Source organism: Zonotrichia leucophrys, chromosome Z, assembly GCF_028769735.1.
Source record: "Zonotrichia leucophrys gambelii isolate GWCS_2022_RI chromosome Z, RI_Zleu_2.0, whole genome shotgun sequence".
In the NCBI taxonomy this organism is placed as follows: Eukaryota; Metazoa; Chordata; class Aves; order Passeriformes; family Passerellidae; genus Zonotrichia; species Zonotrichia leucophrys.
In genome coordinates this window covers 37,068,012-37,089,555 of record NC_088200.1, presented here as the reverse complement: position 1 = coordinate 37,089,555, position 21,544 = coordinate 37,068,012, and the positions used below count along the sequence as shown (strand labels likewise).

The window sequence follows — 21,544 nt, the reverse complement described above, 5'->3', positions numbered from 1 at the left end:
GTCCCACAATGACAGGTATTGTTCTCTGGTGCTCCCTGGTTGGGCAGCTGAATTGGCACAGCACACAACTGCTAAGGATGAAGTCATTTTGCTGTAAGCATGCATCTTGCCTAAGGCAGAACACAAGAAAAACAAATCTTACAAAAAGTTATTAAAAAGCAGGAAGGAGCCTCATAGGCCAGAAGGAGTTCAAACCTTTTCTTCAAGTATTTTAATTTAAAATTAAAATAACAGGAATTCCTTTAGGCAGCAGCCTTCCAAATTCAGTGATTAAAAGGTCAATTGTTATCTTGATATTTTGTCAGCACTGAGGCTTATCTTAGTTACCATCATCCCCTAATTCTGCCCAAAAGGTGGATATCTTAATTGTTTTCAATGGTTTATTCTTTTACAGGTATCTTCAAATGGCATACAGTCCACTCCATTGAATCTTGCAACTTACTGGAAATGTGATGCTAGCACTACTGATGTGAGAGTGGATTATAAATACAATCCAGAGTCTATGAATGTGCCTAGTATGCTGTCTAATGTCCAGGTTGTGGTACCAGTAGATGGAGGAGTAATAAACATGCAGTCACTTCCACCTGCAAAATGGTAATATTAATTCTTTTCAGTATGTTTTCAGATGCATGTCGGTGCATTCTTTAGTGTCATAGCCTAAAAAATTTCACAGGAAGAAATAGCAAAATGTGTAGTATCAAATGTCTAGATATTTTGTAGTCTAAATCAGAGATCACGTGCCTCCAGTTCACATAAACTGAGTGAGTACCCATCCCAACTGTGTAGTAATACAAGCCTTTATGAGTTTTCCAATGTTTGCTTTCTTTTGTCTGATAGAATAGACAATTTTAATACAGCAATTTGAAGAGGTTAAAAAATATTTTCTCTGTGTGTGTAACAATGTATTCTTATAAGGGGATTATATAGAAAAAGTAGCAGAAAGGCAGGTTTTTTTCCTGATAGTTCTAACATAAAAATTAACTTCTAATGGAAATAGTTTTAAAACAAATCTGAGTAACTGAGGAGCTCTCCATGAGCCGGGTAGCACCATCTTGCAATTTAAGTGTCATGCAGATTATTAGACTACCTGCCACCACCTTCTGAGCCTGCATTTACAGTAGCACTTCAAAGTGTAACGTAAGCAGTAGGAAATTATGTTACAAGTTTGTGGAAACAAGCGGATGGTAGTGAGACTAGACAGAGTAGTACAGCCCTGGAGCAAATGTGAGCAGAATTCAATCACTGTGCCTGTACAGCATGTACATACTCGTCCAGCTGTAACATAAATCCTGGACTGTTTATTCCCAAAATGGTCTTTTTAATGTGAAGAGGGCAAAGAACACCAATTTGAAGCAAGTTAGGCTCTGTTAACCTTATTTCTTATAGATCAGTTTACCTTACAGAGCAAGGCTTAAAAGAAAAATAAACATGATGCATTTATTTGGGTGGATTCTGATGTTTCTGGAGGCAATACACTTACAGGTGTTTATTGGACAATGTAGTAATAGAGTATAGTTTTAAATGGAAAAAATTCTTTACAGGATTGAATCCTTCTTGACTTGGTATTTTAAGGAAACAGTTCTTTTAACCAAATTGTAAGCTTGTTTTGAACAAGAACATGTTTAGTATCCTATCTGAACAACACTACTACACTGTGGTGAAGCTGGTCTCCCTGCCTAAGCTTCTTCCACAAACCCACTGTAAAAAATCTGGAGTGAAAGCAGGAACACCAGGAACATGCAGTTTTAGCTGGGAAGGCTTAGGGACAGTTGCATTAGTGAATTCATGTAGGCAACTTTCAAGATCCAGAATTTTGAGCCTGGCAAGCTGACCAAAGGTAAAAAATTCAGTTATGTCCCAGGCAGGTATAGTATTTGTTCCATCTAGTGGATTGGGTGTTGGGGTTTTGGTCTTTTTTTAGGAAAAAAGGTCTCTATAGCTTGACTTCCTGTGAGTAAATGCTACCATATGTGCTACTTATGTGAGCATTTCAGTCCTGCTACATCAGTGGCAAGAGGAATTTCAAACCTATCAGCACTTCATGCTGCTCACAGCTTTAAGTTGTTGACTTTCCTTTAATGCAACTGCTAGAAACTCCTTCAGGAGTTAAAATGCCCTGTCAGCTCTTGGTACCCTTTCTGCCCTTTACAGTGTCTGAAGTTAGCTTGAACAGAATGTTACTAATGCCAGTGAGTTTTACTAGAATGGAAATGGAATAAAATTCATGCTCTCGGGATTCTCACTTAGGAGAGAACAGTCAACATTGCTCCCCATTCTATCTTCATCATGAAGCATCAAGGCATAGCTTCCAGAATAACTTACTCTTTAAGACTGGCAGAGGGGTTTGAATTTTGGAGCCATAGGTGAGGACACAGGACAGTGTTAAATGTGTAAAAAATTACTGTGTAAAATGTGTAATGGAGCATGTTCTTCTGAGCTCACTGCTCTGGAGTGATGCAGACACACCCTTCTCTTTTCCTCCTGTAGTTTTCCACAGACTTACCTTAAAATATGCAAATATTTTTATGGGCTTCCTTTTAGAAATGTTTGTAATATACCAGTGTAAATCAAAGGCAATAAAGTTCTAAACCCAGTAGTTTGTAACTAGCCTACCATTCTCTTACAGGAATGCAGACCAGATGAAAGCATGTTGGAAAATATCTAGCATTTCAGAGAAGTCTGAGAATGGAGGCAAGTTGAACTCTTTTGTTTTGCTTTCTTGTACAGACAATTTTTATCAGTAAACAGGTGATTATTTTAGCCTCTATGCCCTCCTCATTCTTTTTTACACATTTTCTTATGCTGTAGCCTGTTTACTAGTTCACATTCTTTTCAATTAATTGCCTCCTTAGAGATTCCATTATGACTGAGATGTCAAAATATACATTTAATTATTAGCTATATAAGGGACAATAATGAAGTACCCTGAAAACAGTTAGTAGTTCTAAAATACAGTTTAGATAGAATAGGAAATTTTTGCGTTCATGCAATTTGGAAGTGAGCAGCTACTCAAATGAAAATAGGTTTAATATCTGTGTCTTTCCACACATAGATAATTTAAATACATTACAAGGAGGTAAGTGGAAGAACTGGGGGTAAAAACAAAAAATCCAAAAGTCCTGAGTTTAGATATATTATTCTTGACCAACATTTTGAGTCTTGGTTTTGACCATAATGACTCCAGGAAAAACTTAATCTATGCACATCTGCTCAGAGTGGTAATTTATACAATATTGCATAAGGTACCAATAGTAGTCCTCTGCCCAGTGCCATTCTCTGAGCTGTAGTTGATGTCACAACCCCTGCAGTCTCTGCAGGTGCAGTATTTTTGTGAAGTACTAGAGCAGCTAAAACATTTTGTCCTCAAAGCCCCTATGAAGAAATGAACTGCTAATGTAAAGGAAAGGCCTTTAATCCTGTTAAGAATTTAGTGAAGAGGATTGTGAAATCACAGATTTGCCTGTAAATGTTACTGGTTTTATATAGAAACCACAACCATAGAAAGAGAAGACAACTTCTATTCCTGCAAAGGCTCCAAAGTTGTGGTTATCATTAAAAGAAAATCAGAGAGAATTTTATTGAACACAGGTGATTAGTCTAGTGTACTTTGTCTTTCACTAATCTCACAGTTCTTTGCCATTTGTCTTCACTACATTGGATTAGCCCTCTTCCTTTTTTATCCCCCCTCTCTTTTCTGAACTTTGTGACTTTTTTTAAAAGGAAAAATCATACTGAAACACAAATGCAGCCAGATGAAGAGGAATTTTTCACCTGCAGTACAGCACAGAATTGACTGCTAGTGATCTGCTAGTGATCCAGTTTGCATCTTGTATGTTGACAGCAGAGTTGCACATATCTCACTGCCTCTGCTGTCTTTTCCCACCATCTTTTCCTCCCCTTTTATTTGTGTATAAACATGTATAGTACTCCCAGTTCAGGAGAAAGCAATAATGTGCTGATCTTGCACTTACAGAAGCAAAAGGAGAAGTTGCACAAACACTGTCAATGTCAGCACAAGTGTCTTCAAGTCTTTTCTCCTGGTGGACAGCATGATAAAATTTAAGGAGGCTTTTTATGGTCCAACACATTATGTGATCCGTCAGCTGGAGAGAGATAAAACACAGAACAAGCTTTCAAAGCACTTGAATATATGAGTTTCCATAGTTAGAGTGGAAAGAATCTCCAGTTTACTGAATAAGGCAGACCTACTGAAGAAATTAAATTGATCTTAAGCTAAATTTATGAAGAACAAGCTACTGTGTGAAACAATATCTTTTAGTTCCTGCTTTTAGCTCAGTACCATTTCTGTTACTAACTTTCCTTGTAATTTAGCAGTTCTTATTGATAGGAATAGCAAGCTGTTTTAAAGTAAAATTATTCCATTAATTTTAATTTAAATCTCATTTTCCCAGCACACTTTGCAAGAGCAAGGAAAGACCTGTTTTAAAACTAAAAAGTAGTAGCAATGAGGAGATTTTAAAAATGCCTTTCATTGCCTACAGAAATCTATATAAATCTATTATTGCTTTATAATACTATCAAAGTGATACCACTTCACCACTGTCTCTGAAAAAAATCAACTGAAATTTATGAGAATATTTAATCAGACCTTGTCTTTACTGGAAACAGTAATTTCTGTCCTCTGGGTGCATTACTGTAGAACCTCATTTCTTCCAATGTTTTTGTTCATGTACTTTCATCCATATTGATCATGACAACTCTTAAATATTCTGCTAGTGAAAAACAGGTAGTTTCTCCTCTCTATCAATCAGATACTATATACCACAAGATAGATGGTAGTAAGTACTTAGAGACCAGCAAGTATAAATTATTATAGGGACCAATCAGATTAGTAAGTGATTACCAGGCTGATACCCACCTTTTGGATAGTCTTGCAGACTATTGGATAAAACAGACTTGTACTCTTACCGCTTTTGAAAGTGTATATAGGACTGCCACTGGGAAGAGATGTCAGAGGTCACCATATTAGTTTCACTTCTTACTACTAAAAATTTGGAGAGAACCTTTTGTTTTTGCAAAACAATCAGCTTCTCAGTTTTGTTTTTATAGGCTCTGGATCCCTCAGGGCAAAATTTGAGCTTTCAGGAGGACCCAGTAAACCAGCAACACTTGCAGTGCAATTCATCAGTGAAGGAAGCACCCTTTCAGGAGCAGATGTGGAACTCGTAGGCACTGGCTATCGGCTTTCCCTTCTTAAGAAGAGATTTGCCACTGGTAAGACACTGACATGCTTATATATTCAAATTAATGTTGTATATTCTCTAGTGTTAAATTCTAAAATATGAAACTGTTAAATGAGTGATGAGTTAAATAGTTACTCTTTATTGAAACACTTTTGACAAGTCAGTTTGTTTTTCCACAGTATTCAGACTGCTCCAAGGAAAATATTGACAAAATCTAGTTTATCTATTGACTGCAAAAAATTTACCTTTGTTTTTCAGGACGGTATATGGCAGACTGTTGATGTACCTATGAAAGTCATTGGATCAGGAGTGCAAGAAACACTTGTGACGATAGGAACTCTGCCCTCTCTATTTTTCAAACACTATTTTAACATGCATTAATTTTTAAAAATATTGACTTACTTTGAGGCTAAACTACAGAAAGTAAATGCACTTTTAAAGTCATTTTGAAAACCTTTTATTACTTTACAATAGCACTGAAGTTAATTTCAACACTGTCTGTAAATGGTCAACTGCAATACTTGGGAAAATTTGTTGAAAAATTAGTAACTTTGTATAGATGAAGTCAAAATAGTAATCCACAGTTGTAATGGAAGTATGAAATTTTATGCTGTACTGTAAACATTAAACCTAAAATATAGGGGATCTAGTAAGAAATATTTGAGCTTTTCATAAGTAATACTCATTTTTCAGATTCTTTAATTGCCAGCATTTAATTGACAGTTTATAAAGATAGAGGCTATGTCTTGTGTAGTTCTTCTTTCCATTCATAACACAAGAACAGCTGAGTTAGAGATGTATAAAAATAACTTGATGCCCATGTATCATATATTATTAAAATGTAAGTTGTTTCATATAGGGTTTTTTTTAACTAAGTGCAATGTGTTACAAATTGCAAAACACAGCAGAGATTTACTTCTGCAGTTAGTAAAAATTTTTGGGCCTTGTTATTATTTGAGTTAATGCAGTAGATTTAATTTATTTTTATATTAATTGCATAACTTTTGTGCCTTTTAAAAATGCCTGTGCCTATCTAATTTGATACTCATGTGCCTCACTTCCTTTTACAAAGTGTGGCTCTTCATCAAGAAAGCATGGCGTTTGTATAATGCACAGAACTTTATAAAAATTCTTTTTACTGCAATTTATTTAGAAGGCAGGTTTTGCAAAAATTATAGTTTGTTTTAAAAGAAATTTAAAACACTGAATTATTTCCTCAATGAATAATTGCAAGTAAATGTGGTTTTGGTAAAGGGAGCTGCATCATGCAGTACTCGGAAACTTTTGAATTAACTAATTTTAATATCACCAAAGAGAAGAATCTGAAAAATCAGTGAGGATAGGAAAAACAAACTTCTGAAAGCAAACAGCATTACTCTTTGCTTTGCCTATAAGTCTTCAGACTTCGAGTGGTTTTGGGGATGTGCGATGTGAATGTACACATAGTACTTCAGGAGACATTGTAAAGAATATTTTATGGATGCAGGGTGACAAATCCTGTCATGTGTTCATTTTTTTTATAGCTACCAGTTTCAATATTTGTATTGTAATCTAATCTGCTTGCTACAGCCTAAGCACAGGGAATTGACACATCAGTAACAATTTTTTTAAGCAAGTCACTAATTTAGAAAATTTTCTATGTATTTGTATTACCAAGCTTTTTTGTAATGTTGAAATGATAAGCATTGGGGCAAAATAATTCAATAACCTGCATTTGGCAAGTTCAAATGAACATTTAGCATACCAGTATGTATTTCAAATTCTCTATTAAAACAGTAAAATATGCTTGAGTTAATTCATGCAAAACCAGTAATGAATTGGTCTGCTTTACAAGAAATTATGCCTTTGTAGAAGCTGCATAAATTGTCGTGTACTCTAGACACTTTTGCCGGTGAGAGTTTCATTGTTAGTGCTAAGAACATTGTGTACTGTAGATTGGATTGGAAGAGTATATTTGGCTCCTATATTTTGCTAATCTTATTGATGATAAATTTACAACTCATAAAATGGTGGTCTTTATATTGGAATTTTAATTGTAACCTGTTTTGCAATCAAACTGATTAACACAACAATATTTTATTAATGAAAACCCAAATCTATTATTGCTATTTTTAATCAAGTATTACATTAATTTCTAAGATAAATGAAGTAGTTAATGTTTCAGCACTTTTAAGCTAGCCTTCATTCTGGTGTTTTTCATACATTTGCTTTGGGTGCAGGTTACAATTTTGAAGCCATACAAGTTTATATAGACATTTTGTAAAGAAACTCAAAAACAACGTAAAAAGTATGTGTAGCTATCTGATTTAAAATAAAAAAACTTATGTAGCAAGCTGGTTCTTGCTTGTGTATACAGCAATGTCCCTTGTAGCTGCCTCCTAAGAAAATTAATTTGTGAAGACAACTCTAAAGGACCTGAATTTTTATGAATTGTTACTACATTAGACTGTAAATTAGAACATACAAGTTTATCTTTCAAAAATTGTAAATACTCTGAATTTTCATTAAATGTAAATTTTAAAAATTTGCACCCATAATAAACATGTAATATATAATTTAAATACTGATTTAAATTGCCTGTACTTTTGCAGTAAAGTTCTTCTAAGCAATAAGGTAATAGAGAAAAACCATGCCTGCATTGAACATTTGAAAATACTAATTTTTAAGTGATAAAGGGTAGAGATCATTATGAACTCTTTTGTATATATTTAAAATCATCACAGAGAAGGTGAATGGAAAAATGACTTTTCTAGAACATTTCATATTTACTAAACCGTAATGTCTGAGATGTCTGTAGTGCCCTACGCCTTTACTAAATTGATTTACTTCACTAATAAATTAGATAAGGCAAAACTGGATATGTTTATGAGAAAAATCTTGACTCGTGGACATGAGTTGCTGTCTGTAAATAGTGCTGTCAAATGCTGTACATTGTCTTTGTTTATGAGCCTATATCTTGTGTGTGCAGGAGAAGAATTAGTGACAAGATTGAAATAATTCCTTCTGATTTCTAATGTTCACCAGTCAAAAAGAGTAGACAATTTAGAACTTCTCCAGCAGTCTGTATGGTTTAGTCCTTCTAAGCTTTGAGCACAGAACAGAAGCTAAAACTGAACAAACGTTTTTGCATCTGTTTGGTTCCTACTAATCCCAGGGCCTGCAGAGGCTTAGTAAGTAATAACTTATTAAATTCACTTTCTCAGCTGGTTGGATATCACTGCAATAGAGGTACCATTCTTGTCATGCAGGAAAGCAATAGTCCAAGGGCTTGATTCTTATCTTCTGGCAGGCAGGAATGAAGAGCACAAGTACGCAGTGGTCAGACTGGTCCATGTAACACAGTTGTCTGGTCGTCAACACCAGCCAAAGAACAGGCTAAGCCTTGGAGAGCTAATGTGTCATTTGCTTTCTGATCCCCCAGCACCTCATTTGTTGGTTAGAAATGTAAAAAGGTGCTGCTCAGTTCTTCTGGTATTCATTGAACTTAAAGTGTAACAGATCTGACTGAGGCTGCTCTGGCACTTCTTTTAACACTTGACTTGCACCCACATACTGCTCATAACTGCTGCAAACTGGATCTCTACTGTCCAAGCAGGTTTGTGATTATCTAACTACACAATCAGGTAGTTTTTCAGGGAAACCTATCTCTAGCACTGCAAAATAACATTTCTGTAGGGTATTTGAAGGAGCTAAGGTATTTAATTATGAACTGGAACAGCATGAGATTTACAACTGTGGCAAGTTTTGCTATCTAACATAAAAACAAGATCTTGCATCATGGCAAAAAGTATTACATTTCAAGTCTTGTATGTTTGCAAAGCTTAAGATACACAGATGTTAAGATGCCTATCTTAAGTTTTCCAATTCATACATAATTGGTTTCCATTTCAGTTGTTGTGAAAGGGAAATTATACTTAAGAGCGTGCAAGAAAAAAAGTCAGGAATTCCTCCAAGCATAGCATAAGCTAAAAACAGTTCAAAGTACTAAAGCATCAGATAACACATCTACTGTTGAGTTAGCATTGATTGGACTGATCAAAAAGTCTCTCAAGTGAAAACATAATTTTTATCTTTAATTCTACATAAATTACACCAGTAAGTATTCTGCTCGGCTTACTTTGACCTCCGTGTTTACTGATATGTTGATTTTTGGATTCTCCATTACTTCGTTCAATAACCAATATAAGGCATACAGTCTTAAAAGAAGAGGCCTCTTCTGGATTACTTACTGAACATTTAGAGCTCTAATTCTGCATTTTCTGTAACTGCTTTTTTTCACTTCCTTTGGAATAAATTCTTTTTGTTTTTCAATCTGCGATGGCTACTTTAATTACTGTAACCTAAAATATCTTTGTTTGTCATTGTTCTAGCTGAATTTATTTCTAACAATCTTGTTCTGTGACTTAGTTACTATTACTCAGGAGGTTTTTCAGAAAAGTTAATAATCATAAGCTGTAAATCATGCCAATTTCACTACTCTGATTATTCAACTTTTCCTTTTATCATGTCCCAACCTGTTTTCTTCAAGTTCTCAGCTCTTAAGTCATGTTTTCTACTCCAGAAAGTTAGCAGTGGTAATGTGTTCAGTAATGACTCAAATAATATAATATTTATATAATAAATTACTACGCCAGCACTGCACGTGGGCATACACGGCCCTGGAATCCGGCTAGCTGGTGAGGGGTGAAGGCCAGGGCCCCTGCGCATCTGAAGCCAGCCCCCTCGGCGTCTTGGCCTCGGGCTGAGCTGGGTGATAGCTCGGAGCAGCACGGTGTGAGACGAATTAGGAGGCGACCACTTGCTGGGGGTAAACTGTCGGTTTATTACAGAAGAACCAACAAGGAGGGGAACCACCCAGCAAATGGCCCCGAGCAGGGGGCGGGAGAGGGTTTTAAGGGAAAAGGGGGGAAGAAGGCAGGGAAACCCAGCTATCCAATAGAAATACATATTTGGAGGTACGAAACATAACTGATATACCAAAGTAACCAACTGTTATAAATCATAGGAGGGGCTCCGGGGCTACAGCCAACCATAACTCCCAGAGAAAAGAAAGTTCTCGAAACCTGGGAGGAGAACACCACAGCACATCCTGGTTAAGGAAGCAGCCCATTTTTATAGTAATTGATGATTCTCCCCTCCAGATGTCCTCTCCTGTTTTGCTATTTGATAAGCTTCTTATAATATCCATGGCTTTATAAGACTTCCCTTCTGTTTCCCACTCTTGTCATTGGTAGGTTATATGAACATCATCACTGAACTGAAACAGTCATAACAGAAATGTTAAGGTTGCTCCAATGTTAGTACCAATGAATTGCATCCAGGTAAGATGCACTAATGCAGGGGTGGAAGAAAACCAAAGCCCAACTCAAAAGCTCAAAAACTGTTGTTCACCTTCCATCTCTGTTGAACACTTTTTCTCTGACACCTTACAGGACCATGCATTTAGACAGAGAATCAAAGACAGAGAACAGACAGAAGGCTAAGCCCCTAAGCACCTGACTTCATTCTTCAATGCAAGTTTCTCCCTCTCAGGTGAGAATTCCATGGCCTTTGTGCATGAGTCCCTTCTCACTTTTGAGCAGTTCCTAGGTTGACAGCACACTCCAAGCGCCTGATTGAAAACAGTAGATTGCATCCCTGCTTCTAGTGAGATTACAGAATAAATTTAGTTTTATTTGGGGACTAAAATGCAGAAGATTTCTCAATGTAAAAACTGCATCTTGTACATCTAGCACAAGAAACTCGGTCCTCAGACAACCGCTATTAGTCTGGCGTAATTTCTTTAGCTAGAATAGAGTAGCAAACACTACACTCACAGGAGAGAGAATAGGAAAATTACAGGGAAAAATTAATGTGGGCACAAGTGTTCCCTGCAGATTAAGGGAAGAATATGTATTTGCCACAACTTTCCAATAGAGGAGTTGAAAATTAAATTCATGATGATGGGCCATTAGAGCTACTTTATTGGCATTTTTGCAAGATACTTGAGAATACTATCAAACTTCTCAAAATAGAAGTGTTGTCTTTAATATGATGGAGGATGTGTTCTCTGTTCACCTAGCTATGAGCTAGAACTGGTCATTACTGCACTCACCTAAGTACCAGTCTTTGCTTACAGGAAACAAAAAGTTTCCCAGTGAGAGAAATATGGAACCTGTCCTCCCATTTTCCTCAGCTATGACCTTTCCACACTGTTTAAGGTGCTTTTGCCAGCTGCTCCCCAAGGGATGCCACAAAAACATTCTTTAGAATTCAAGAGGTTTTTGGCAAATACCATTTTGTAGTCATTCCTCCAAGTGATTCTCCGGCTCAAAAGAGTCCTACAGTAACATGGTTTTGATATAGAAGTGTGAAACTGTTGAATAATGTTTCTCAGGAAGGAGTTCATCCTTCATGTAGGCAGCAACAGTGCAGTCTATGGCTTTTCATGGTACTTATGATTAGGAAAAACCAGCTGTTGTCACAAATTGTAAAAGAAACTTTCAAAAAAGTGTTACGCTGTTCTTGAAGTGGTAACTGTTACCTCAGCATCAGTTTATAAGCAAACAATGTTCTGAGTTTTACCAGGTTGGAGTCCTTCTGGGCCCAGAAACATGGACTCAGCTATACCTTCTGTCTAGGTCATCAGTAAAGGTGTTTGTATCAACACACAGGAGGGGCAGTAGTATCCAGAAGACATGTACACTATTTCAATTATCGACAACAGTCTACTGTTGCCATAATTTTCGTGTGTGGAGCAAAAATGCTTTGTTTGTATGACAAGCAGCACCAGTGTCCTGCTATGTCCTCTTACATACTGTAAAGTATTCACAGCATATGGTGCCATACACAATAGAGTCTGAACAGAAGACCAATTTTTGCATCACCCCTGTAAAAGCTAAGTGGTGATTAGCTATCTCCTGCTACTCCATTCAGTTATCTTTTCAATTGTTTTTTCTGGAATTGTAAAATATTGTAAAACAATAAGAATATTGTTAAGACATTGGCTGGTGTTTGTAAGGAACAATATCTTACTTATCTGTTCAGACAAAGACTGGTTATACAATTGTTTTAAAATTCTTGTTAAGTCTCTTTGGACACTTGCCTTTAGTTAAAGGATCTCCTATTCTCTTCAACATTTAAAAGTATTCCACACTTGTTCTGTATCTCCATGAAAGTTTAGGAAGCCCTTCTTTGCCTCTCTCCTAGCAAACCAGGTGTTTTAATGGTTATTGCTGCCACTGTCTATATGTGAAGACATGTGAATTGTATGTTTACAACAGATACACAATCATATCTAACCAGATGTTTGCAAGTAATTATTCAAATGAGTATTAGATCACATCACATGTATCTTTCATTGTTCTCCATATGTGTAACTGGCTCTACAGAGAATAGTGTTGGCATATACTCCACTGTCATCTCTATAACCAACTATGACAGTAGTAGCAACCTTACCAAGGTGCGGAACATGTTAAAAATATGTGGAATTATTTCTATGGTGAAGAAACTGATGTAAGCCTCAAGAAATAAGGCACACTGCATCAGACCTCCTTTCTATAGTCAGTATTTTTTAAATCAGAAAAACACACAGCTGCTGGTAAGGATCATATTGGAGCGACTTACAGTCTGCTTACAACTTGATTTACACAGCTACTGTTAGCTTTCAAGTGGTTTTCTGTCATCCGTGTCTAATCTTGGAGAACTCCTTTGGAACACCTGCCTGGGTTAAGAAATTCAGTGCTCTTGTACAGCAAGCTGTTTTCTTCTAGGAAGGTCCTGGACTCTGTAGAAACTGCCAAACTTGCTGGCTGTTAGGAGGTTATGGGCAATACATTTGTAGTGCCAGAATGAGCTCAAAAGTGGGGGTGGGAGCATAGCAGTTATGGAAAGAAACAGACATAAATGAAACTCTCTCTGATACAGTTGACAAAGAATCATAAATAACACGTCATTTTAAGTTGCCTACCTGAATTGCACAACCAAACATTAGTGACAACCAAGTCAGAATTATTTGATTGCATTTGTTGTTAGTAATCAGATTCAAGTAGTATGGCCAGGTGTTACTACAAATGGTCAACTTTTATATTTTTGGATATGCTCATAATTCAGTAATCCTTTGAGTGAGATGCCTATCATAAATGAACACAACCCAATAAGTTTCCACTACAGCTTCATGATAAGCAGTTTCCTCAATAGTACAATATTGTCAAAAGGCATGGGCCAAGCTGTCCATCTTCACTCAACACCCCTTGTATCAGCTCTGTACCACCTCTGTACATATCTGCTTACTAACCAAACATAAGTCAAAGTCAGAAAGCAAGAAAATTCTGTTCTAAGTTAAGCCAGCTGAATCATCTTGCAGGAGGATCTGGCAAATAGGGATTCCTGACCTAGGAGTAGAGATGGAATAGGGAATGAGATCTCCCAATACAGACAACAACACATCACCAGCCTGGGCCTACTAAATCACAGTCAGAGATGGGAACTAAAAGCAGCTGGCTCCAATGACATAAGGGATGACTTCTCTTAATAGTGGCTTTAAATCCTGAAATTATAAACTATACAAGATTGATAAGAAAAGAAAATTAAATACAGGGGTAGGAAAGTCCATGGAGATAGTTTCACTGAGGGTGAAAAACAGGTGTTTGCTCTAAAAAACAACAAAAATGTTTCCCTTCCACTGTGTTATGGGATCCATACTAGCTGGATATGCTAGAATTGGTAAAAATAAAGAGAGTGAGAAAGAAAAGTATTCTGTAAATATTTTGCCATATCTCTTTCAGGCTATCTAGATCATGTAGTCACATGGTGAAAATACTTGGCAATCCAAGAGTATCTAAAGAGAGATATTAATACATCATCTACTAAAATAAATATTTTTAAACCAGCATATCTGATAAACAACATCCAAGAATTTAGGAAGTTGAATAAGCCATACTATGGATCAATAATTTTTATTTCAGTGATTCTCAAATACTGGAAAGGATTAGAAGATTAAAAGAAAGATAACACCATTACAGGGAAAAAAAAAGGGAAAAAAAAAAAGAAAGGGTGTCAATCCAAATAACTATAATATAGAACTTGGTAAGAAAATTTTAAAAAGCATTTAAGATAATTAGTATCAATCATGGATGTACCAAATAAAGGTCTACTAATTTAGGATTAGGTTGAAAATCTGGTTCATAAGAATAATAGGGTCAAAGGAAAAAAGGATTTATGTAAGATGCCTGATTTAGAAGTACACAACATTTGGTTTATAACTAGAGCAATGCAAGAACATAATTAAAAAATTAGTTGTAAGATGTAACTGAAGAGGGAATCAAATTTAAACACCATTCTGGTGGATTCCTGCAGACTTCATAATATCTAATATTTTTCCAATTACTGATGTTAAAAAAGCTGAAACTTTGCAGATGAGGTTGGAGGACAAAAAAATATGCTAGGTTTCAAGTGCAGTTTTTAACCACTTTATGTCATCCAAAATGGCAGGAGGATGCTATAGAATCATATAAGTAGGGACAAAAAAACATCCCTTTGGGATTACTAAGGATATTCCTGAACTATTCTTAAAAAGTCACCCAGCACTAGATCTTGTGAAAAGTCTGCAGATCTTCATGGGATCACAGAAGATCTGAGGCTAGAAGAAACTCTGAACATCACCTAGTCACTTCCCAAGCTCAAAGCAGGGACAAAGACCCAAAGTTTTACCAAACTTCTTGCAATCTCCACCCATGTTTTCCTATATCCATGATAGATCATATGAGTCCCTTAAAGACAATTAAGATGTTTGATATGATTCAGGCACATATTATGGACCAAGTCAAATGTTCTTATCCCTCCAATAAAAGCTCTACCATGAAGATGAATTCTTACACTATAATATAGTTGTGTACTTGCAGAGAAGATACAAACCTTGGTGGAGGGCACCTAGGCACCTTTTTCTTATGTTTCTGAAATCTTTCCTCAGAAAATGCAAGATGTATCAGTGATTCCCTGTTTGGAGTATAGTATAAAAAGGGAAAGGGACCATTTGTCAGAAAAAAGATAAGATCAATATTCAGAAATTTTTCATGGCGCATAGATGAATCCTCTCCCTTTGTCTCAAGGCTTTCAGAAATTACTTCTGGCTTCAAGTCTCCTGAATAAGTAAGAGAAATCTGAGTTTGAGAGAATTCAACAACCTGTAGTGCTGGTCACAACACAGACTTTTAATATCTTTTAACATGGGACAGCAAGTAGCTTAGGTGTGTTGCAGTAGCATCCCATAAGTACTATTAGTTAAAGAAAGGCTTTCAGCTCTATTTCCTGGATACATCCATGCACAGACATGCATCTGCAACACTTCAAAGAAACAATAACCTGCCTTACTCCTGTGATGATGAATTACTCAATATGGGAAAACAAACTTTGAGATTGCATAGAAATTAATTATCATAATCTATAACAGCAAAATAAATAGATAAATCAAGCAAAATATCAGCAAAAAATCAGCTTAGACAAGGCCCCCATAAAAAACCAAACAAAAACAAAACAAAAAAAAAACCCAAAACAACTTATACTGCATTTATAATGATGTGTGAAAGTACTGGTCATGAATGAGATAAAAATCCTTGTTTCCTTTTTCAATTTTTAAACAAAATTCACTAACATGTTAAATGCAGAGGGAGACACATTGGTCTAAATATTATTAATTTACCTTCCTTTAAAATCAATATGGAGGCTATTGGAAAAAAAAAAAAGCTGTGGGACTTGCAAAACCAGTGGAATAGAACACCAGTGATTTGAGTCTATTTTATACTATCAAACTCTAAGGAGTTACTTCATCTCAACTGATAAGAACCTAGGTAGCAAAAAATATTCCATGTACGGCAAAAGCACTGTTGTCAGAAAAAACGTCATCAGAAGCTTTCCCCATGTCCTATAGAGCCAATGCCAGCCAGCATGGCATTGGACCTGATACTGGACAAGGCCAAGGCCATCAGTGGCAGAACCTCTAGGGTAATATATTTAAGAAGCAAAAAAAAGTTATTGCACAGATAAAGTTGCAGCCACAGAAGAATGGAGGATCTTGAGATCCATAGTCCTGGAAGGACTTGTCACCCTGCGGAGAACTCACACTGGAGCATCCTGTCCTTGAAGAACTGCACCCTGTGGAAGAGGGACCATATTGCACCAGTCCTGAAGAGCTGTTGCCTGTGGGATGGATTCACATTGGATAAGTTGATGGAGAACTGTCTCCTGTGGAAGGGACCCCATGTTGGCGTGGGAGAAGGACTTCTCTGCCTGAATGGCAGGAACAAAGTATGACTGTAACCCTCATCCCCCATCTCTCTGCACTGCTGTGAGGAGGAGGTAGAGCCCGAGGGGAAAGTGGTTTTAAGATTTACTTCTCATTTCTCTGCTCTGAATTTGAGTGGTAATAAATTCAGTTAACTCCCCCAAGTCAAGTGTGTTTTGCCCATGACATTAATAAATGAACGATCTCTCCCTGTCTCAATCCATGAGACTTGTTATATCCTCTCTTCCCTGTCAAGCTGAGGAGGAGAATTACAGAGCAGCTTTGGTAGGTGTATGGCTTCCAGCCAGGAAGCAAACAAAATATTTATCCAGCCAATAATGTCTGGCACACAACCTCGTGAAGTTCTGCCGTATACTTTAATAGAGATACTATTTTCTATTCAATGTGTCAATCCAAGAGGGCCAAGTACAGCATCTTTAGCTCTGATGGATGCTGTTAGCACACTGATGGTAGTGGGTGACCATGTCTCTTGTATAAACATTGATTCTTTCACTAAGATAGATGAAAACCAGCACATTTTGATGACTCAACTCAATCATTTTTGGCAGTGCAAATATCAAAATGACAGATCTCATTGTATACTTCCAAACAAATCCTGACTTCCCTCACACTTGGGACTTGATCTTAGTCTGAGAATTCAAGGTCTTGCTTTTATTTAAACTATGCTGTAATTTGGTCAAGAATAAAACCAGCAACTACAGCTCTGTAAAACAGATTTGAGTGGGAGCACAAAAACATCTGGATGCAGATCTCTAGCAAACGAAAATACAAATGTCCCAGGTCACACAAAGTAAGCAGTGACCTTGTAGCCTAGGAATGAACAATAACTCCCTGGGGTCACAGAATCAAAGGATTGTTTAGATTGGAAAAGACTTAAGGTCATTGAGTCCATCCACTAACCCAGCCCTGGCAAGTCCACCATTAAACCATGTTCCAAGTGCCATGTCTGCATATCTTTAAATTTCCTACAGGGATGGTTTCTTGACCATTTCTCTGAGCAGATCGTTCCAATGCTTGCAACCCTTTTGGTGAAAAAATATTTCTTGATATCTAAACTAAATTTCTCTTGTAACAATTCAAGTCTTTTTCCTCTTGTCCTATTGCTTATCACTTTGGAGAAGAGACTGACCCCCAGCTCCTCACTCCTTTCAGGCAGCTGTAGAGGTGATAAAGTCTCCTCTGAGCCTCCTTCTCTCCTGTCTAAACAAACCCAGCACCCTGCTTCTCATAGGAGTCATGGTCCAGACCTTTCATCAGTTTTGGTGTCTTTCTTTGGGCATGCTCCAGCACCTCAATGTCTTTCTTGTACTTTCTCCTGACTTGGTGCCACTTCCTCATTTACGTTTAAAAGCTAAGGGAACTCAGTCAATGTCATACAATCAGTGTACATTTTTTTCCTGGTTAAGTGTATATCCAACCTACCAGTCTTGTAATCCTTTTAAATAGGGGCACCTATGGTAAAATTTTGAACAGAAAATTACATGTGTTTTAGGATTTCAAAAATGCCTTTCTAACACATAGAAATATTTCCTCAAGTCCAGAGTAGATCTCTACCTACACTGATAAGAATAGAAGATATCTGCATTCCTCTTTCCTTTCTTCCTCTGCATGACTAAGGTGCCCTTCTACAGGATTCAGTTCCTGACTGTGAGAAGCAGCATAGCCTTCAGCCAGGGAAGGTTGTCTTCCCCAGACCCCTGTTCTGATGGGTGCAACACGTTGTCTTGGGCTCACTTCCTCATTCCAGTGTCATCACAGCACAGTGCAAGATGGCTTTCCAGTGCCACCAACTGAAACAGCTATCATGCCATTCTTTTAAAAATCAAATCCAAGCAGAATAAGCAAACCCAACAACTTAAGATACAGATTTGAGATATGGATCTACCTCTCCTGGCCAAAACAAAGCTGTTTGATTTTTATGAGGGTTAATGCATAATCTCTCTGAATTTCATTAATTTTTAATCACTTCTCTCTCACTTCCTTTCAGTACTTACAGGGGGCTTATAAGAAAAATGGGTATAGACCTTTCAGCAGGGCCTGTTGCAACAGGATGAAGGGTAATGGTTTTAAATTGAACTAAGGGTAGATGAAGAGTAGGTATAAGGAAGAGATATTTTATGATGATGGTGGTGCAGCACAGAAACAGGTCACCCAGAGTGGTGGTAGCTACCCCACACCTGGAACCATTCACAGTCAGAAGTGACAAGGCCCTGAGCAACCTGATCTAGGTGAGATTCCCCTGCTCATTGTAGGGAGGCTAGAATAGAGGACCTTTAAAGGTCCCTTCCAATCCAAACCATTCTGATTCTGTGATTCTATGCTTGACTAACAGAAATACTGTTGCATTGACACACCTTTTAGATGGATGGAGCAGAGAGGTTTGGAAAGATGATTTATTAAGAGAAAATGGTGACCATCAGCCAAGTCATGGACACCCCTGGCATGCCCAGGCCCTGAAGAGATCAGTCAGCTTGGTCTTCCTATTGTGTATTTCTCTGTTGCTCCTGAGAAGGGACCATCACAGGTCACAAAGATGCACTGCCTGAGCGTTCAAATGGCACAGATCAAGGCTGCTGCTGTTTTGTGAGGAGGGTGTCAGTCCCCCATTTATCCTCCCTTATAGTATAGCCAGCAACATACTCTTTCCTGTGATTCTTTTGTAGCTATCTACTGAAGAACACAGAATAACTATTTCAGGATTAATTAAGTTTGGTTCCAAAGCTTACTGAATGTTGGCAGCAATGCTTTTGTCATTTCTAAGCCTAAAAATGGATAATTTTAATAAAATAAATGTTCTATATACTTGTATTTCTAAGTGTAGATCTTTTGAGTCTACCTGACTGTGTTTTGGTTAAATAAACCAAAATTATCTGGATGACTCTTGGCTTCTGCATCATCATCTCATTTGTACCATACCATCACAGCAAGCAAATAGCGATTATAGAGTGAAATTTACCATGTATTTCCTCCATGCACTCTTCAGCAGCTCCTGCTTCAGAGTATACCAACAAAAGGTCAGCTGTCATTGAAACAAAGCGAGTAGCATCAGCCTCGCTGATTCAAGGATCTTCTGCAAAGCTTCAAAGCGTGCTGTGAATTATGAACACTAGATATTTTTATGATGGTTACATTTTCACCAAGACAGTTTAGGACAGTCTGGATTCCCTCTCCTTAAGTGTTCAAACATGTGAAAACATTCTGTAGATCACACTTAATGTTTTGAGCTGAAGCACTGTCTCAGCACATCCAGTATTTCACACGTCTAACTGCAACAGCTGTGGTTTTATTGACCCATCTTACATTACACACAACATTTTAACATCTCTTCCATGCAGTAGAATTTTAATCTAGAAGTGACCAGCATTTAGTCTTACTTGCTGCATTTGTGCCCTTGTTTCTAGAGTAAACAATTCAAACCAGCCGTCTGACATTTATAAACATGTTTGCTAAATTAAAAAAAAAAAGAGGAATGCAAAGTTAGTAATTTCATTTATATTTGACCACAATATTGCTATAAGTAGTAGCTTCCATCAAAATAGCCTCAACTAATTCCCAATAAATAAAACATGAGCAGTTATATTTCTCTGCTGAGCATCCCAAATGGTAACCTTCTTGTCAATGTCTTCATGAGTGTTACTGACTGTAACCCCAGAAATAATGTCAAAAGCAGTGACTTTCTGGTAGCTCTGGGTTCTCTGTCATACTCTAGCTGTGAATGCACTGCATTTTTTCATAGCTCTATCACTGCTTTCCATACCAGGCAAAAATACTTTCTCTACTAGCACTAACATCCAAAAACTACTGTCATACAGCTATGTTCAGTCTCAACATAAAAGACTCTCTCAGTACCTTTCTGTATGGTAAAAACCAATATGGCTCTGTTTTTGCCAAATACTATCACAGTGTGGACTTAAAATATGCATTATTTGTAGCTCAAGAGTTACTATTTTAAAAGTTTAAGAAATATGGTTAAAAATTCTTAAATCACAGCATATGGCTCAAGATTACAGTTTTATGACTGCAGTCCCATGGCAGGAATCAACAGCAACTTAATGCACTGAAAACTCATACCAGGCTGAGTCAGAATCTAAAGAACTGAAGAATTATATTCTTTCAAACACTTCTGTCATTATGGAGGTCGAGTCCTTAAGCTCAAGACTATGAGAAATCCAAGTAGTGGATGAAGGGGAAAAGCTGATGACAGGCTTTGTAGACAGAAATAATTTTTAGGTAGCAAAAATTATTATTAAAAATTATTAGCAAGTTTGTTAACTGTTACGACTGACTTTTTTTAAAGTGAAATTCTTGACATTTTAAGTTTGGTATAAGAAGTATTTACATAAAATAAAAAACTATGTAACAGGAAAAGAGAACATATATATATCACATCAGTGGTTCAATAATTTACTAGTATCAGAGAACTGAAGAAAGCTTAGCCTGACAAAATACTTCATCCAGAAATGTGCTCCACATAAGTGTTTTTATTAATTATTTAAGCTCTATGTTGAAAAAACATTGGAACCAGAATCAGGTGTTGGAACACTGACATATAAACATAACTAAATCTCTTTATGTCACTGCTGTCTGACTTCATAAAACAGTCTGATTCTACCTTTGATGCTCTGTCACTCTTGGCAAGAACTGATCTTCAGCTTGTGTTTTTAAACAAGCACAGCTCATTTTCTTTCATTGTCTTCAGACTTCTTAAAAACTCTTTACTGGAATATTTCCCTCATCATAGAACATAGGAATTTATTGTTATTATTATTTTGTTACTTCCCAATCTCCTTACCATGAGATCCTTCACAGCAGTACTGTGAGTGTTATACAACTGAAGCAACTGCAGTCAATGGAGTCAGGACGTAAAGCAGTTGAGATGGCAAAGGGTCACTAACACTCTGGAGCTTACAGTTCTGGAAACCTCAAAACCTTCTACCCCCTGACAAGCTCCTTCCTACACCCAACATAAAATTTCACACACTCTTTGGGTTATCAATTCAATTCCAAGTTTTCCTTGCTCTCTACCCAAATGCAGATTTCCTGTGAAAAGTTACAAAGA

The 21,544-nt window shown here is 37.0% G+C and overlaps 1 protein-coding gene across 5 annotated transcripts in view; it reads left to right on the top strand.

Annotated features, from left to right (window-relative positions):
* FCHO2 (FCH and mu domain containing endocytic adaptor 2) overlaps positions 1-9,516 on the top strand; it is an 86,132-nt gene extending 76,616 nt beyond the window's left edge. For all 5 annotated transcript variants that reach the window (XM_064735134.1, XM_064735135.1, XM_064735133.1 and 2 more), the window contains 4 exons: positions 395-594; positions 2,627-2,691; positions 5,071-5,235; positions 5,463-9,516. In XM_064735134.1, coding sequence (XP_064591204.1) covers positions 395-594; positions 2,627-2,691; positions 5,071-5,235; positions 5,463-5,485 — 453 coding nt within the window. In that variant the 3' untranslated portion in view covers positions 5,486-9,516. The remainder of the gene's footprint in view (positions 1-394; positions 595-2,626; positions 2,692-5,070; positions 5,236-5,462) is intronic.
* The last annotated feature ends 12,028 nt before the right edge of the window (positions 9,517-21,544 follow it).